Source organism: Astatotilapia calliptera, chromosome 6 (assembly GCF_964374335.1).
Source record: "Astatotilapia calliptera chromosome 6, fAstCal68.1, whole genome shotgun sequence".
Classification (NCBI taxonomy): Eukaryota; Metazoa; Chordata; class Actinopteri; order Cichliformes; family Cichlidae; genus Astatotilapia; species Astatotilapia calliptera.
In genome coordinates this window covers 31,742,694-31,761,643 of record NC_137427.1, presented here as the reverse complement: position 1 = coordinate 31,761,643, position 18,950 = coordinate 31,742,694, and the positions used below count along the sequence as shown (strand labels likewise).

At 39.1% G+C, this 18,950-nt stretch overlaps 1 protein-coding gene across 1 annotated transcript; it reads right to left on the bottom strand.

The window, feature by feature from the left end:
• Nucleotides 1–1,413: 1,413 nt before the first annotated feature.
• Nucleotides 1,414–11,620, bottom strand: parn (poly(A)-specific ribonuclease (deadenylation nuclease)). The gene is made up of 26 exons (XM_026171650.2): nucleotides 11,475–11,620; nucleotides 11,152–11,229; nucleotides 10,976–11,055; nucleotides 10,735–10,802; nucleotides 9,537–9,618; nucleotides 9,306–9,366; nucleotides 8,106–8,274; nucleotides 7,883–7,945; nucleotides 7,752–7,790; nucleotides 7,630–7,672; nucleotides 7,465–7,545; nucleotides 7,292–7,348; nucleotides 6,993–7,070; nucleotides 6,821–6,864; nucleotides 6,681–6,723; nucleotides 5,695–5,770; nucleotides 5,495–5,605; nucleotides 5,350–5,419; nucleotides 5,195–5,250; nucleotides 4,785–4,871; nucleotides 4,623–4,697; nucleotides 4,349–4,517; nucleotides 4,099–4,223; nucleotides 3,639–3,696; nucleotides 3,402–3,556; nucleotides 1,414–2,291 (listed from the first exon to the last, which is right to left on the bottom strand). Exons 1-26 carry the CDS (start codon nucleotides 11,491–11,493, stop codon nucleotides 2,245–2,247), a joined length of 2,034 nt encoding a protein of 677 aa, XP_026027435.1. The 5' UTR covers nucleotides 11,494–11,620; the 3' UTR covers nucleotides 1,414–2,244.
• Nucleotides 11,621–18,950: the final 7,330 nt, after the last annotated feature.

Here is an 18,950-nt window from a genome sequence, read left to right as displayed (position 1 = left end):
TGTATGGTGACACGGCCCTTGAAAATGTGCACAAAATGAACTTTTTGTAGTATTCTCCAGTGAATTATCAGAAGATAAAACAGTCAGGATACCAGTGCTTGTTTGCGCTCTGTGCAGAGGTGCCGCTTCCCAACAGGAAAAGGCTTCTCACCAAAACAGTGGTGAGTGGATTAGCTAAAAACTTATAAATATATTAATATAATGGGCTGCATAGTGGTTAGCACTGTTGCCTCACAGCAAAAGGGTCACTGGTTTGAATCGACCATTTGGCCTCTGTGTGTGTAGTTTGTATGTTCTGAATGGTTGTCTGCCTCTGTGTTGGCAACAGATTGTCGAGCTGCTCAAGGTGTACTCCACCTCTCATCCTAAGGTAGCTCCACCGCTCTGAATTGCATAAATAGAACAGAATTCAATTCAATAAAACTTTATTGATCCTGAAGGTTGACCCCGAAGGAAATAGTTTTATTTTTATTTTTTTCCAATTCATGCATGGATATTACATATGACGCTATGTAAATGCAGCCAGTAGGGAAGAGGAACTTCCACCAGTATCACATTATTTCTTTTCTACACTTTGATGTTCAGCATTAATTAATTTAGCCAGCAGGGTAGTAATCTCTTTCATCAGGGTCAGATCATTTATGATGTTAAAAGGGACAGGATGGTCTCCCTGTGACTTTTTACCAAACGCCCCAACAAACAATCATGTCACAGACGTTACACTGCTGCGCTTTTAATTCCAGTCTAATATATTCCATGACGCTGATGTCCAACACTTTGGATATATAACTGATTTAACTGTGTTCTCAAACAGAGCTCAAATGTGTTTATTTACCCTTAAAAAACAAGTGGCACCTGTTCTTAAAAACCCAAAAGACAAATATTCAATACAGGGCCATGTACTTAAAGAATGAAGGCACAATTTTGTAAGGCTTTAACACATGTTCTGGAAAAAACAAAACAAGGAAAGAAAACAAACAAACAACCAACCCCTCAACTGATTCTGAAAGCCTCATGGGGTTTGAATGATTTTGCATTTTAAAGATCTGCAAGCTGGACAGATAACACAAGAATCGGGAATCAACACAACTCTCAAGTTTCCATTTAGGCTCCAGAATTTCCCATCTTCCCCCTCTGGGAGCAGTTTCAAGCCTTCCACCACCCCAGCATCCTCCTATAGGCTGCGGGGGTGTATACACAGAAATTGAGTGCAATATTTAACAACGTGGGAGGATCTTGAAGCCAAGTCACCAAATTAAATTCCTCTGCTATAATAAATAATTTCAGGCATGTTTTCCATTCAACAACATCAAAAATAATCAGAAGTAGTCAATTTAATCATGAGGAATGTTTAAAAAAAAAAAAAAAAAAAGGTCTATTTAACAATTGTTTAAGAAAATGAGACAAAAACAATTAGTAAGAAACATTCTTTAATTTTTTTCCCCCCTTTTCCAAGGAAATATTCAAGGATTTTTAAACTTTCTCATACAAAAATGTATACGTCATTTTAACGCTTACACCTTTTGCATTAGAACATACTCAGACAGCTGAAGGTTGACACGGTTACAAAACATTCAACACAAAAAGGTAAAGAAAAATCATTTCTGTACAAGAGAAAAAAAAAAAAAAAAGGAAATACAAGCACCTCTCATTACTTTTTTAAAAATGGAAAAAATATTGGACTGCATTAAAATACTAAATAACCCTGACTTTGTAAACTATAGGACCTGTCAAGTGGTATATCTCACAATTTATGACTCACAGGGATACAAAGACGGGAGAAAAATGTACATGTCCCTCACATGCATAAACTCTCACACTCACAACTCACACTCACAAAAATAAGACTGACTACAGGTATCCGTCATTAAAACGTGTAAATGTTTCCAAAGTGACAACGTGGATGTGGTGGCAGATACCAGTCTGAACACATCAGAGAATAAATGAACAATAATTTCGATATTAAAGATCTGGTGGTACATCTGTGTGTGTTTACCCAGAGGAGTTGCCTGCTCCTCTGATGTAGGATCAAAATATGGCAGCTGCTGTTATGGCTTGTGTTCTCTGTCAGTAGTCCAGTTATGTAGCTTGGCTGGTAGCTATGGACACGGTATCCACAGCTGTTGGATGAACAAATGAATATAGTACTATACGACCTTGAAGGAGAATATCCCAAGTGCTTAGGAAGAGAGACTGTGCAGGAGCCCAGTATGAGACAGCGGCCTCTACATGCTTCACCTCTCGCTACCAGACTTCTGGGACTTCAAACAGCGTTGGTGTAGATTCAGCACCTGCACAGGAGAGATGCACATTTTTCACATGACTGAAAAAACCCAACAACTTGCTCCCAGTGTCTACATTCACCAGGTCATATTAAAACAGTATATGATAAATGTACAGTTTTATTTTTTACCGTTAGTCCTCCCCTTCCTTAAACTGCCATGTAATCCCTTACTAACATCCTCAGGCTGTTGTGAACCCTTAGATTCTCACCTAATTTCAGCTTTCACAAATGAGACTCCCAGCAACAAAGAAAAGAAAGAAAGAAAAAAACAAAACAAAAACAAACTATAGTCCAAGTATATTTGGTAACTATATTATTTCTATGAGATCAACTACAAGCAGATCTCCTTTGTCAAGTATTCCCTACCTGACTCCCACCATATTCCAGTTTCTCCCAATTCTCTGGAATGTCAAAAAGATGGCATAAAGGAACATAACACAAAAATACTGGCACCCTCAGTGCCATTTCTTGGCCTCCTGCAATATCAATTTCATAATCCTACGTCACCCAGTGTAAGTTATTGCATTCACAGGATTTTCAGAAAACTTGACCTCTGACCTTGAGGTCAAGGCCACTGGGATTCGAACTTGCCTGAGATTTTTTTTTTTAGTAGATACACCTATGGTCTCACTCTGAAACTCCTATTTTGCCCTGTTCAAGTTAACACACACACACACACACACACACACGCTAATCAATGTATGTTGAGAAGATATTTAGTTTGTCTTATTCTTATCTAGGATAAAAGAAGGGAGTAGTTAACTTAGGAAAGGGCGCAGCTAAGCAGATTTTAGCTACACATCTTTATATTTGACAACACTACAAAGAGCCCAAAGCAGTGAGTCAGCCTGAATCTGACCTGGTCCTGTTTTTTTACTTCCAGAACATCTAAATGTGACGATGAACCATTATTTAATAAATAAAGAAAAAAAACAAAAAAACTAAAAACCACATGAGGAGAATCTTTGTTCCAGGCCTGCAAGTAGGTTAATGGACCGGTAATAAATCCGCTTGGCATCTTTCTTGGCCTTAAGACAACAATTCTGATGGCTAAAGATCCAAACGGGACACAAAAAAAAGAAGGTTAATGGACCGGTATCAAAAAACTAAAACGCACCTTCAGATTTCTTTTTCTTTTGACCCTTCCTCTTGTGTACTGTTGGAGTTTGTTGCCAAGGGACAGTCCCATCAGCGTCATTGCCTGGATTTGTACCCTCTGGGCTTTTCTCATCATCAGGGGCTGGACTTAGCCCAGGTGAATCTGATAGATCCCTGCAGAACACAGCAACCATAAGAGGCTTAAATCACAACAAACATGACAGTGTCAGCATAAATGATGGCTGCTTTTACTTACGTCGTCTTCAGCCATCCCTCGGATGTCTTACTCTCGACAGCTTTAGTATTTGCCGCATCTAGGAAACAGTGACAACAGTGCACAAGACCCAAGATTATAGTTCAGAGTATTCATTATCATTTAATGGGACACAGCGTGTGTGTAGAAAATGCATTAAGACAGAGCTTTTATTAGTATATGCACTCCCTCACTATTCACCATAAATATCTTTGGGAATAATGTCATCAAAGTCATTTGACATCTCTGCTTTGGAGCAGGTCAATATTAATAAAATTACACTAATCTAGCGCTAGAGTACCCAGGCTTGCTTAACTTTAACTCCTTGGCAGTGATTATCATTCACCATGCCACCTGCTCTCATCCTCTACTAAGTACTTTCCTAGGGGAATCCTGCTGCATACTACCAAACAGAGAAAAAACAAAACAAAAACAGTACAGATGAACACACGTATTCACACACCATCAGTTTTCATCTTCTTGGTGCCTGTGGTATCAGGATAAGAGTAGTGACTCCAGCCATCTGTAATTTGAGCATCATCAGCTCCCTGCTCTCCCTGCATGGGACTGATGCTTCGCTTCCTCATCCTACAACAGCAGAATATTTCATGTAAACACAACCTGTGAAAATCTGAAGAAAATACTACAGAAGAGAAAAATGGACAGAATTTCATCAGGAAATGTACAATGTGAAGCATTCATTGCACGAGTACCTGGAATATCCAAACGCAGAAGTGGTGGAGCAGGTGTAGTGAGGCTTCACCCAACTGTCTTCTCCCCATGTTTTGGTTGTCTGCTTCTCCTTTTCCTGCTGCTTTCCCTGGATGTACTCTGCATATGTCTGGATCTTGTAGCTCTCTGCATAGCGGCTGGTGTTCATAGCTGTGTTTAAATTAAAAAGAAAAAAAAAGAAAAAAAAAAGCACAGTTTGAAACATTTATGAAAGACTATTTACTACTTTGTGATTAGCTAAAGCGTCACACTCACCTATCTGTACCTGGTCCGTCTGACTTAGGGACACAAAGGCAGACGTGTCATCTATCCATGAAACCTGGATGTTCCCTGAGTAGATAAAGAGCAGAGGGTAAATTATAAAGAATTGCTAATATCCGTTTAAAAGCAGAATTAATGGGCTAAATTGTGACATACCAAAGGCACTAAAGAGCTGGTAGAGGTCACTAGTCTTCCATTCTTTTGGGAAGGTGACGTACAGGACATGGTCTCTCTTGGGTTGCACTGTGCAAGAAGAAGGGAAGAAAGACAAACATGACGTGGACGAGCTGCAGTTTGAATTTGTACCAAGCATATTTTAAGTTTGAAACTTAACTTTGTATTGTGTTAGGGTGAGTCTAACAATATTTAAGCTGTTTCAGTTTAATACCGCCGCAGCTCTAAGAAATGCTCAAAATTTAACATTTGGTCTGTAAAAAAAAAACAAAAAAAAAAACAAAAAAAAACAAACAAAAAAAAAAAAAACACTTTGGAATTAGTGAGTCCAAACCAAGTTAATATAATAGACCATTAGTGACAGTCATGTTGCGTTGCAGTACTTTACTCACAATCCGGTCCTGTGATGTTGAGGTAGGGTATATCTATAATCCTCATCAGAAAAAGCCTTAATAACAGAAAACAAGTATTAAAAAGGTTTTATTAAAATAAAAATGTAAATCAAAATAAAACACTTAAAGCAAATCAAATCTATGAAATCACTTACTTATTGAAGAAAGGCTCAATTAATTTGGAACGAGCTGAGATGTATGCTTTGGGCGGAGTCAAGAAAGAACCTGTAAAGGGAAACGCCAAGTTTAAAATCAAATATCTGAACTGAAACTTTCTGTGTGAAAAGAATCAGTGATTACCCAGATAATTGGCCATGGCGATGAAACAAAGGCCAGTGATGTAGGCATCATAACCCGCCTCATGGAGCTGCTCCTGGGCTGTGTCATAGCTGGGGAAGCCCTCTGCTGTTTCTGAGAACAGCAGCACAGAGACAAAAGTGTGTCAGCGGGGTTTCTGGACAGTCACTGCATTTCAGACAGAGTCTGCTTTATTTACTCACCAACTTGTGGTGACTTGAAGGGGCTCTCCTTCAGCTGCTTCTCCAACTCTGCCAGAGAAGTATTTGTGATCAACTCCTGAAATGTAAAAGAACGTGCAATTATCGCCCTGATCACTTATAATTTACAACAAATCACAAATGATATCTTCAGTTGATTGAGGGCTCTAGCCACTTGTACCATCACATTATAATTAGACCCAATTACAAAAACTGTCTTAATAAGCCCTACTTAAAATCATAATCAGCTTGTGGTCAAGTTTGTTGACACCAGAGAAATTAAGGCACGGGAGCTCTTAAAGTACTTACAGAGCAGCGGGAATTTACAGGTTGACACAGATTTAGTGGACACTAATCTCAAACAACCACATCACAGGGATGTGGGGGTGACATGTTTGATGTCAGAAGCTTTTTGTTTCCATTTGTATTTTGAGCTCTCTTGACTAACTGGATATCAGCAGAATTCTAACTGTGTAGGCAAACGTTATTATTAATGCTACTGTTACTACCAAAACTGCAGGTCAGCACAACAGCAATATAAATCATACTGGCACTTGTTTAGAGTTCGGGCAGGATAACCCAGAAATGTTGAAGGTGTCGCCACTCAGGACTTAGCAGGCAATGCAGCCATCATACTGGGTAACAGTGTTAACCTTTCAGGGAGACTGTTGCCCTTAGATGAAGACTTCAAAGTAACTGCCTACATCCAGGAAAAAAAAAAGTCTACATGAAGCAGAAGACGAATTGAATTTTGAACACTGTCCAATTAAGACTGAGTTTTAAAAATAGGAAATTGTAGCCTAGATATTGGCTGGCTGTAGCAGAAGGCCTGAAAAATGGGCCTCATGAGGGTAAGTCAGCAGTTCAGCTGATGGGTTCACAGATGGAAAGTAAACAAAACATAAATTAGTGTTACCCCACCCCCATCTTTTCAATACATCTTAGTGACCAACAGCGATCCACTAAAAGCACTTAAGCAAATGATTTACCTTAAATGGCTGAGTGGAAGCCATCAATTTGGTGTCTAGAAGTCTGCAAGTGAATAAATCAATCAATTAAAGCAAACAAATAAAAAAGTAATGCAAAACCCCTGCTGTAATGACAAAAACCCCAAATTTAACAACATTACCTTGGGAAGACGCACATTGTAACTTCTTTAAAGTCTTGAATATCCTTAAAAAAAAAAAAAAAAAAAAGAGTACCACCTTAAATAATGCATACATCTCATACCAAGCTTGAAATTGCCATTTCTTGTACCGAAAATGCATTTTAGCTCCATATTTAAAATATGCAAAACATACCTCAGGCAGAGGGCAGTAAAACTGATGGATGGTGTGCATCACATCCAAGAGCATGTTGTGGCCGACAACCAGTTTACCCTGCAAGTCAGAAAGAGTGGTTCTGTAAATGTCACATTTATGGGCGCAAATTTAAAAATCTTCTAAAAACAAAAAAAAAAACAACAACAACAAAAAAAACAAAACGCAACACTATAAAAGAAATTCTTTAACAAACAAAACTTTGCTCACAAAATTGCATGTTGGTATAAAGCCTCAGTCTATATTTGTGTATAAATCTGTAAGTGAAAAACTAGACTTACAGACTTTGAGATGGCATGGATGACTCTGGAGAAACCAACAGCGTCATTTAGCTCCTCCTGTCAGGGGGAGGTGATTCAGTTCGGTTAGTTTTATAAATGCATAAAGCTACAACATGTTTTTCTGAATTTCATACAAGCTTGACAATTAGCACAAGAAACATTTGATAGCTTGCCTGCTCTTTCTCTAGTTTCTGCTGCTCCCTCCGCTTCCTCTCCTCCTCGTCAACTTTACTGATTTGTATGTATCGCTCCTTCTGCAAAGACACAAATATGTATTTTCAAATGTTCACAAAACAGCAAAAAGTGAAAAAACAGCTTCAAACAAAATATAAGCATACCTTTTCTGTTTCCACAGTTTCCACGTGCAGGCCCTTTGGAAACCTGTAGGAACAAGACAAATGTTAATCTTTAAGCCAAGCAAGACCGTCAGAGCAAAGACAGGGCTTTAAGCAACACTCACTTCCAGTTCAGCGTCTGGTATATCAGCTTTCGCTGAAATCTGGAAAGCAAAAGTAGAAATAAAATGAAATTTACATGGTGAAAACAAAAGTTTGGGTTAGATGCAGCTTTTCTAGAAGAGTGTCCAGTTACCCAGTGCATGGTTCCAGGTCCAAAGTCTTCTCAGAGTTAACCATGAGGGCCTCAACCTTCTCGCTGTAGTGGAAACAAAATGATTGTAGAGTATTCAAAAGCAAACAACGTTTCCTTTGTGGCTTCCTTGACCAATACACCACCAAGGACATCAACCAAAAGCTAAAACATGATCAAAGAACTCATTTGATGCTGTAAAGAAAACAACTGAAGCAGCACTTACACAACTTTGTTGATGAAATCTTTATGTTCCTCAGGTACATGTGAAGAGCCTTTGGAGGATGATGGGGAGATAAAGGATGGTGTCCCTACACCATTGGCATGCTGATTCCTCCTCTCCTCTGTCTGCTCTCTCAGCTGGGCTTCCTCTTCCTGATTTAGGTAGGGGATTCCTTTAAAATACCACAAAGCCTCGTTTTTAAACTTTGCAGTGACCTGGAGCTTATTGTGCAGCGTGTACAAACATGGAATGTGTATCCAGATGAGGTTTAATGCACTTAATATAATGCAACCGATTCATCCCAACTGCATTTGTGGAAGGCCAGGTAGCAGCAGTCACGCTATTGTGCACTGCTGGTCCACTGCTTGCCTGGGACGTGCAATGTTTGTTGACAAATCAGCCGTCTGTGCCAAACTAATTTGCACATTGAGATTAGATGAAATTGCAGGCGCACAATTGAGACAGAAAGAATGCAACGTGAAAATAGAGAGAGACCCACAGGTTGTTGATTAACATGATTCAAGCAGGGTTCACTGGGCGTAAATGGGGCATAGTTGTAATGTGTGGTTTGTGCTCTGGAGTGTGCGCTAAGCCACAAGAAAAAGTTTCAGCAATGGGCCACATTCACAATGTGCACACAAACATTTGTACCTGAATTTGTTCGTACTCGATGAATGAATTGAAGATGACCGCAGACCATACAGATAAACAGATGAAGATTTAGCAGTCTAAGAAAATGTACTCACTTCTTTCAAATGAGCACTGATTTTACTACAACATTGTTACAGCTTTCTAAAATAACCATAAACCAAAAGAAGAAAAAAAAATGCTCAGAATTAAATACGATTCATTGAGTAATACTATAAAGAATTCAACACAAATTCTTTGCTTCCTTTAACACGAAGGCTTCCATTTATATTGTAAAAGCCTGCTGATGTAGAATGATTCTGATTCACTAACATACCCACGGTGGCAAGAAAACTGGCCAGAGCACATGGTTCATAAATCTGATGGCAATTTTGTGCGTGCACATCACCATAACTGCTATAAAGTAGAAGCAGAAAACCCTTTATAGCTTTTATGAGTAATTATATATCAAGTATAGAGGCCAAGTAATCACAGTGAGCTTCCATTTTAAGATTTTTGTATAACAATAGATATCTAGAACTGCTTTTTTTTTTTTTTTTTTTTTTTTGCACTCACCGTGACAGAACACCTTGTTGAAGTCAAATCCCTGACTGGCCAGGAAGTCGATACTGGAACTCTGAAATGACAAAATGTGTTTGTGTTAATACTGTTATTAAAGCTTTCTGCAGCTGAACCAGCATTTCATGAAGCACCATTTTTAAACCATCTAAATCTCTCTGAATCCAAAAGGTCATATCCCAGTTGCTTATTAAGAAGCAATTCAATAATGTGGAGAACAATACTCACTTGACAGATGAACTTTATGTCAGGAGATGTCCTGTTGAACGGTTTAGGGAATATATAAAAGTTAAAGGGCTTTGTGATGTACCTGCAGAGCAAGGAAATGGGGAGGAGAAATAATTTAAGTTCCTGGGAGTTTATTGCAATAACCTGCAGAAATATATATGGTTCAAGCACTTTACATCTTTTAAGCACCACAGGGAGACTGGGCCCCAGTTATATATTGCTACAATGTCTTGCATTACTGACAAATATTTTGCAAGGTATACAGACACACACATACACAAAAATTACAGTGTCTTCAGAACCTGGATTTAACATTATCTCACATGCACAAATGCACAGAGAATTGGTTTAAACTGTATGCATCACAAAAGTAAACCAAACAATGGCTCAAAGATAGATTTTTGGACCAAAGGCCAAAATAGGACATCAACCTCCTTGTAAGTAGAAATAAACAAGGAAAACTAGGAATAGCATACATTAACGAATTAATAAAAAATGCCTGCACCCATGTCAATCTATGAGATTCTGGCTACACTCTGCAAGTAGTTGATGTGAATACTCGCTTATGCAATCAGCAACTGGCATTGGCCAGTTTCCCTGATTTATCATGGTTATTCTCTGTATTACCACAAAGAGAAGCTGGTCACGCAACAGCAGACTGGCTTCATCTTTTATTGCCATATTGATGCACCAGAGTTGTTTTGAAGACAACACCTGACTGAGTGGTCACAGGCCTGGTCCCCACCTTTAAAGTAACCATATCAAAAGCGACAAGCCTAATATTACTGGACACAGTTGCTCTAATTTTGGCCTCCAACCACCTCTTTCCCTAAACAGATTATGATAATGTGTCTAGAAACTGCACTGTCCCAGACCCTCATTTGAAATGGTACAAGGCAATGGGCATGTAGTAAGCCTGGAGGCTTTTGGGCCTAATTGTGGGCAGTGATCCATTTCATAATCCGGCTTTAAGTGTGAGAATGCCCAAGGAGGAGAATATCAGTAGATTAGTCTGAATCTAAAACAGTATGCCTACACTTGACCAGAGGCCATCTGTGGTTTATGCATTATGGTGCACTTCAATGTAAAGGACCAGACACCAGCAAACTAATGGGAGTCCAGTAGCTGATTAGTTATTTTTGTGTTTCACCAATTAGAATAACACATTTACTGTATTCAACAAACAGACACCACTCACTTTGACTTTGCCTGGTCGTACTTGAAGGTACACAAACCAAACTGGAACAAGAGGAAGTCCATGGAATGCTGCAGGCATGGAGAGAAACACATGTTAACACGTTCAAACGATAAACGGAAAAGTGAAAGTGTTCAAGCTACTGCAGGACCATAAAAGAAGTAGAGGTTCCAACTAGAATTGTGTGTATGGAGGTTGCAGTATTATTTAATATGCATATACTGCGTTTCTCAACGTTGCTAACCTTTTTAAGCTTCGTGTATCGCTCTTCCGGTGTGTCCAGTCCATTGGTTAGTGCACTGACATTAGGACCGTCGCTTATCCCTTTAAAATAAACAATTAAAAAAAAAAGAAGTCAGTTTCCACATATAATGCTGGGGACTTCAATACCAACGTCTGCTACAGCTCTGACACGGATACCTGAAAATTCCCCATCGATGGCAAGGAAGTCAGCCTCTTCTATCGCGCTGTACACAGTGTTTAAGCAGTCTTTATAATCTGAGAGAAGGAAACAGTCAGTCAGTATCAGAATGCTAGCGCAATGCTAGCCAGCAGTTGAACACACTGCAGCTATCAAGCTAGCTGGGTAGCTCGCTCGCAGGCAGCACTCACGCTGGGATGTTCATTTTCAGTCTGCTCAGTACTGAATATCTGTCATACCACTAGTCTATTTCATCCTATCGTGAAATGTATGGTGAGACAAAAAGTCCGTAAATCGCTGAAAACGGTGTCTGGCTACTTACTTTTCCGTGTAACCTCCATCCCTACACAATGACTGGACCCGGCTGACAGCTACGGTTAGCTAGCCTTCGTCAACTGGCTTTTAACCCGTTTGACATACACTTCCGGCGGCGGTGCCGCAGCACGAAGTAACGCTGTCGCGGTCATGCATCTTTGTAGCTTTTGAGCTGAAAGAGATTTAATTGACAATTATAAAAGGACAATATTTAAAATAAATGTTCCATTTTTTTCATGAAACCTTTGGGGCATGTTTATAGAGTAACACTTAAAATACGATTTTGCAATTTATTGCAGCTATCCAGTTATTTTCCTTAATTTTAACGCTGTTGACATTTCCGTTTAAAATTCCATTTCTTTTTCATTTTTAATATTTTTCTCTAAAGTTGAAATAGATTTTTCACATAAAAAAAAATCCTACCAGAAGGAAATCTCTACAAAAACGACAGCCATCTTGAAACGCCTGCAGCTATTTCTCTGGGCAGTTCTCTAGGATTTCTGAGGGTCTTTCAAATGTTTTTTTGGAGAAATTGGCCGCTTTTTCACAAATTTCAGTCCATTTGCAGAGGAATGTTTTGTCTGTCACTTAACACTTACCTATAGATCGTTCAAGTATAAAATGCCATCTCACAATGGGTCTCGTGGAGTGATGAATCAAATGAGGTTTGAAATGTTTGGTTGAAATTATTGTCAGCAGAGCAGATCAGGAGAGAGGTATCACAGTGAAGGTCTACAGCCATTTGTAAAACACAGTGGAGGGTCTGTCATGGTTTGGAGCAGCATTTCAGTCGGTGGTATTGGAGATTTGTCAAAATAAATGGAACTATAGGTCGAAATCAACAGATTTTGATCCATAATGCAATACCATCATTGTTATCAGCATGACAATGATCCCAAACACACTGCCAATGAATTAAAAGCATACCGGGGTAGAAAAGCAGACAATAGATACGATCAGTCATGGACTGGCCTCCCCAGAGGCCAGACCTCAACATCATTGAAGCAGCATGGGATCATTTTTACAGAGAAGAGAACAAATGGCAGCAAAAATCCAAAGAAATGTCTAAGGCAGTTCAAACTTGTTAGAAGTTTGTACTGTACTCCCATGTATGTTTGTATGCCTTCATCCACCCACTTTCCATTTTCTAGCAAAATATAAAGAAAAGGGAGTTGCTCAAGACTTTTGCACAGTATTGTAGCTCTTTTCAGTCATCTCTTTTATTCTTGCCTACTGCGTCATTGTGATCATTATTTGTCATTTCTGGCTTGTTTCGAGGTACAATCTTGATTCGACCTCCTCCTTCGCCATTTTGCACCCATGATACTTACACTTATCAGTGGTAAACACATTACCATCCTTACAGTTTTCATGTGTAAAACATACCACACATTCTTCCTCTTCATATTCTTCACAGTGACAGAATTCATCTCAAACACTGAACAAAAACCATTAACTCTGCGTACACCTGTCAAGCTGTACAAATGGTGCCTTGTAGGAGGCTGTGTTTTGTGGATCTTATATCTGTGGGCTACTCCAGATCTTGACTGATTTGTAACTGTCAGTTCCAGATGTGTTGTAAAGTGGTGACTCAATTCAATCTGGCAGTGTGTCTGCCACTGATTTTCTTAGAGCTGGAACAGCTTCTGCAATTATCATATGCATTTGTCAAAGGAATATATATATTAAAAAAATCTTTGTCAATAGAAAATGTCTTCCCAGTGGAAGAAGCAAGGGGTGACGTGTTTTCTCCATTGAAATGCAAAGATGACATTTCAAAAAATAGGGACAGGAAGGTTTTCCTTTTCATACTTTTTTATAAAGGAAAGGGAAAAGAAAAGCTTCTGCTTGTATGTATTTTCTCAGGGGGTGTAAAGCTGCAGAATTACATTTTTTTTACTTCTCAGATTCAAATGTGAAATGCCACATCCTTTCTAGTTGTCACACTGAAAGCATTTTATGCTCAGTAGAAATGTAAAAAGTTTGTTTTGTTTTTATTCTTAGAGTTTTACTATGTGTTAGGATCGAGACAGAATGTATGCATTGCTACAAAAGGAGGATTAAATAATAATAATAGTATGAACAGATCTCACACCAGAACAAACAAAGGGAAATGCAGCAGCAAACCAACTGTTGGGATGACTCACAAAGAAAAACAAATTAGAGCACAGTCCGACATGATGACAAATGCTTACATAAGAGATGAATGACAAGTCATATTAAACAGATTTAATTAAATATGGTTAATGAGTGGAAGTGATAGAGTGTGGGGGAGGGTGTGGGAAGGGTGTGGGGGTGTGTGCATTAACCTTCAGCTGAATCACGACTAATCTGAGGAAGCCCTGATTTTTAAATGACCTTTAAGGTGTCGCTTCACATTTGCTGCCGTTCTCTTTTTCCTCCTATACACTCAGTGAGAGATCTGTGCGCTTCTCAAAAACAGCAAGGATGCTTGATTATTCTCCAGCTCGAAAAAGGAAAAATCTTTGTCTGCTAAATGTGAAAAGAAAAGTCACCTGTAATAGCTGAGCAACACCTGAACGAGTCGCAACGTTTCCATGACAAATATAAATTTTGTAACTTGATTCATTTCAGGAAACTCATTTCCCTGAAGGATGTTTGCTCTTGTAATATTGAGAACACGTCGAGTTTGAGCAAAGATTTTGGCTTTAAAAGGGAAACGTTTTTGCTGACATGGTGACAGTACCCTCACATATGTAATACTGAAAGAGTTTCTGGTTGCATTATTGGCAGCAAACACATGTCACATCAAGGTTTGTTGTAGTGCCGGTGATCTCAGCATTAGCTTCTGACAGGCCAACAATTCAAACAACTCTCATCATATGGATAGATTATAACTTAACTATGAAATTACATGCTACCCTTATGTCTGTGGATGTTTGTGTTGCAGTGATCAGGTTTAGTGATTCAAGACTTGAGTGTCAGCTACTAAAGAAATAATCTTTAAATTATGTTATTGTTACCTGTAAAACAGTTTTAGGAATAAAAACTTTATACTTCAAATCTCTTTCAGTGCAAATTGACTGCTTTGCAACATCTCATGAGTTTCTCTCTCCTTTTATCTTCTTTTTCCCTCCTTGGGTGATTCCTGTCCATTGTATTCCCATCATTTAACAGCTTTTCATTTGTTGTCTTTTGTACACTGATCAGGTATAAAATTAAGTGCACTGACAGATGACAGGTAAAGTGAATAACACTGATTATCTCTTCATCGTGGCATCTGTTAGTGGGTGGGATATATTAGGGAACAAGTCAACATTTTGTCTTCAAAGTTGGTGTTAGAAGCAAGAAAATGGGCGAGCATAAGGACCGAAGCAAGTTGGATAAGGGCTAAACTGTGATGACTGGGTGAGAGCATTTCCAAAACTGCAGCTCCTGTGAGGTGTTCCCAGTCTGCAGTGGTGAGTGTCTATCGAAAATGATCCAAATAAGAAACAGTAGCGAATGAGCGACAAGGTCTTGGGTGGCCAAAGGCTCATTGATGCACTTGGAGAGTCATGGTTTTTCCTGTGTGGTCTGATCCAACAGGCAAACGATTGTAGTTTAAACTGTAGATAAAGTTAATGCTGGTTCTAATAGTCAGGTGTCACATTACAGAACGCATTGCAGTTTGGTGTGTATGGGGCTGCATAGCTGCAGACCAGTGAGGGATCCCATGTGGATCCCTGTCCACCGCCTAAAGCACCAACAATGGGCACGCAAACATCAGAAGTGGACCACGAATCATGTTTTCTTCTACATCACATGGGTGACCGGGTTTCATGTATAACACTTACATGGAGGAACACCTGGCACCAAGCTGCACTATGGGAAGAAGGCAAGCTGGTAGAGGCAGGGAAAACCTGAGAAAAAACAGTGAACCTCCACAGGAGTCCTGCAGGTGGAACTAATTATGTGGATGTTACTTGAACTAGCTACCTGGACTAGCTACCTATAAGCAATGTTGCAGACCATATACACCTGTTCATGGTATTCCCTGATGGGTGCAGCCTCGTTCAGCAGGATAATGCAACCTGCCACAAAGTAAAAATGGTTTAAGAAATTTTTGAGGGTGCACAACAACAAGTGTGAGATATTGGCCTCCAAATTCCCCAAGTCGCAATCCAGTGTAGCATCTATGGGGGATGTGCTGGACAAACCGCAAAGTCCGATCCATGGAGGCCCCACCTCACAACTTACACTTTCCCATAGCGCTTAAAATATCTGTTGCTAACATCTTGGTGCCAGATACTACAGCACAACTTCAGGGGTCTAGTGGAGTCCATGTCTTGATGGGTCAGGGCTGCTTTGGTAGCAAAAGGGGGTAAAAAAACAAATCCTTTTCTGAAAACAGCTTCAATTTACAACCTACACCGTTTTTTTTTTGTGCAAACATCCATGTGGAAGATGCCCATTTTAAACCACAAGAAGCCTCATTCAGACAAAATGATGACCTCTTACAGTGAAAATACGTGACGAGTTCAGGTTGGAATCATGAAGCACTTGGTTCATTTCAGTTCTGTTCAAAGAGTCATAGCTACTGACTATGTTTGCCACCCCACCGCCCTGCTACATCTTATTCAAAGGCTTCACCATTCATACACCAAACATTCAGCTCTAATACAGACTAGATACAGACAGTTTAGTCTGTTTCTACTATAGGTTATTAAGATCATTTCAGTGTAAAACCTACAGAACATAAGCCTGCCAAAGCCTTTGAGCACCCCACATAATATCAATAACTCAGCAGCATATTATTTAAGCCAGCTTATCAGATCATAATTGTTTGATTTTAATTTACTGCCAATCCCAGCTGAGCAGTCAACGGCGCTGTTTCACCACTGAGGAGCTCCACCACAACTGCCACTCTAATCCTCGACAAGTGTCTATTAAGTCCAAGTTTTCATTTTCAGTAAATTTTCATTTGTTTGTACACGAACTGTTTCAGGAAGTGTGCTGCCAGGAAACAATCACAGCAAACGAAAACTTTTCTGTACTAATATTCATGCAATTATTTTTTAAGACAGGCTTTCAAAATGTAGACTTAACCTTTAACTGACAGATGGGAAGTGATTGAAACAAATGTCCTCAGTTAGTGTCATGTGCAGTCTCCAAATCTTGAGGATAAGGCAGGACTTGCAGTACTGTGGCATTTCAAAAGTAAGGTAGTATGTGTTATATGTTCAGAGTCAATTAACTTGAGTGTACACATCACACTATATCACAAAGTACTTTTGTATTTTCCCTGGAAGCTCAAACCACTATATCATCTGGCACATGTTCTGGTGTGTTTGTCATATAGGTTTCTGGTAATTTTATCAAGGTAGAGCTTTTCTGTATTTATTTATTTTTGTCATATTTAAAATAAGGTTCATGAAAATACAAGTAATCCCTAAGAGCCCAAAGATCAGGCTTTACACTGCTCATAAATGCTCAATTTGTTACAGTTTTCTTTCCTACACTTTGATCTGTATAATGTCAAACAGAGTAGATATCCTTAAGATCTCCAGAAACACATTTCTAGCTGTTAGCACAGTGGCCTTGCTGTTCAAACCTTCTATCTGTGAAGGGCAGAGAGTCATAGAAAGCTGGTTTAAAGGGAGGGGGTCCTTAAAGGAGAGAGAAGTTAAACAATGAAAGAAAGCTGTTATAAGTTAAAGAATAAAAATATTGAGCTGGAAATGCCTGTAATAGGTCCCCTTCAGCTGCTTGTTAACACAAATATCTAATTACCCAATCACGTGGTAGTACGTCATTGCATTTAGGTACGCAGATATGATCAAGAAGACCTGCTGAAGTTCAAACTGAGCATCAGAATGATTTAAGTGACTTTGAATGTGGCATGGTTGTTGGTGCCAGACAGGCTGGTCTGACTACTTCACAAACTGCTGATCCACTGGAATCAGCAGTTTGTGATCCCAGTTGACACGGCTATCTCCTGGGTTTACAGAAAATGAAAAGAGAAAAGAGAAGATAACCAGTGAGCTGCAGTTTCTTGGGAAAAGTGCCTTGTTGATTCAAGAGGAGGGAAGAATGGCCAGACTGTTTGAAGCTGATAGGAAAGCAACAGTAACTCAAATAACCAATCTTTACAAAAAGGAATACAGAAGAGCATCTCTGAATGCACAATATGTTGACTTTGAAGCAGAGCTGTCAGCTAAAGACAGGAAACAGAAGCTACAATTCGCATGAGCTCTCCAAAACTGGACAAGAAAACACTGGAAAACACATTTGACTTGTATCAACAGTTCATACCACTGCTGTAATGGTATGGGGGGATAGTTTCTTTGGGCCCTTTTTGGGTTAACTGAGCATCATTTAAACTCCACAACCTTCCTGAATATTGTTGATGACCATGTCCATCCCTTAATGACCATCTTGTGACCACCATGTCAGAAAGCTTAGGTCATTTCAAACTTGCACTGAAATGGCTTCTAGAGTCACCAGATGCAGTCACCAGAAAAAGGGCGTCCAACCCAGTACTAGCAACTCATGTCAGTTTTCAAACTCAAATAGAAAGTTCTTCCTTATTTCTCTTTCAGTTGTCCGGACTCTTTGAAAAGCTTGTTTGACAACACTGAAAATTCCTTTTCATTCATTATACATATATTTATGACAGTTGTCAAGTTAATATTTGAGTGTTGTAACGAGTGATATTTTCCCCTGGCATGACAATCCGGCGTTAAGTTTGACTTTATGGATCAGATATGAATGCTTTGTATTAACCAGTTCTATTATCTAACATCATCCGGAAGATTTAATTGACCACCATCATTTTCAGCTTATAATATAAGTATAACCTAATTTAAGACAAGTAATTTTGCTATTGATGTGTATTTTTCTGGCAATGTTTTTTTGTAGCCATTTAAAAACACTTTCTCGTACAAAACTGTGATGGATTAGGTGTTTACTTCCAAATAGTGACAAAGCCATCAAGACCACAAAGTCAACATTTAATTGGGCAATGAAAATGAATAGGAAAAAAAAATCTATCCATAAATAACTCGGCTAACAAAATCCTGAAACAAAGCAGAGTATTAAATTCACTGATATTTTCTGATGGCCAATATAAAATTCAATTATTCATTCAGTATTTTTGAAAAGTGTAGCTTTTGCATGTTTTAATAGCTTAAATTATGCAACTAGATCTGATTTGTAAATTCTTGTAAAGTCATTCATAAATAAATTTTGCTGCGCTGCATGATAAGGCTGAACGCTGAAGAAAACACTTGATCATTACCAACTTCACCGGTTTTGCAGAGGGTGGGTGTCACATTTTTGTTTCTTTCCATTCACATTTGGGGATAGGCTCCAGCCTTCCCATGACCCTGAACTGGATAAGTGGAAGTAAATGAATGGATGGCTGGCGATCTTTAAATCCAGAGATGCACAAACTTGGATGGTAAAAATAGACAAGCACCACATGAGGGTGCTGTACTCCAGAAATTGAGATTTGTTTTTTAACTTGCTATTACATAGCCGC

Excerpts from the sequence above, each read along its gene's own strand:
- parn (XM_026171650.2), bottom strand. Across the intron at positions 7,946-8,105 it reads GATTTCATCAACAAAGTTGT|CGAGAAGGTTGAGGCCCTCA; the intron begins GTAAGTGCTGCT and ends TTTCCACTACAG. Across the intron at positions 5,420-5,494 it reads CGCCATGGCCAATTATCTGG|GTTCTTTCTTGACTCCGCCC; the intron begins GTAATCACTGAT and ends TTCCCTTTACAG.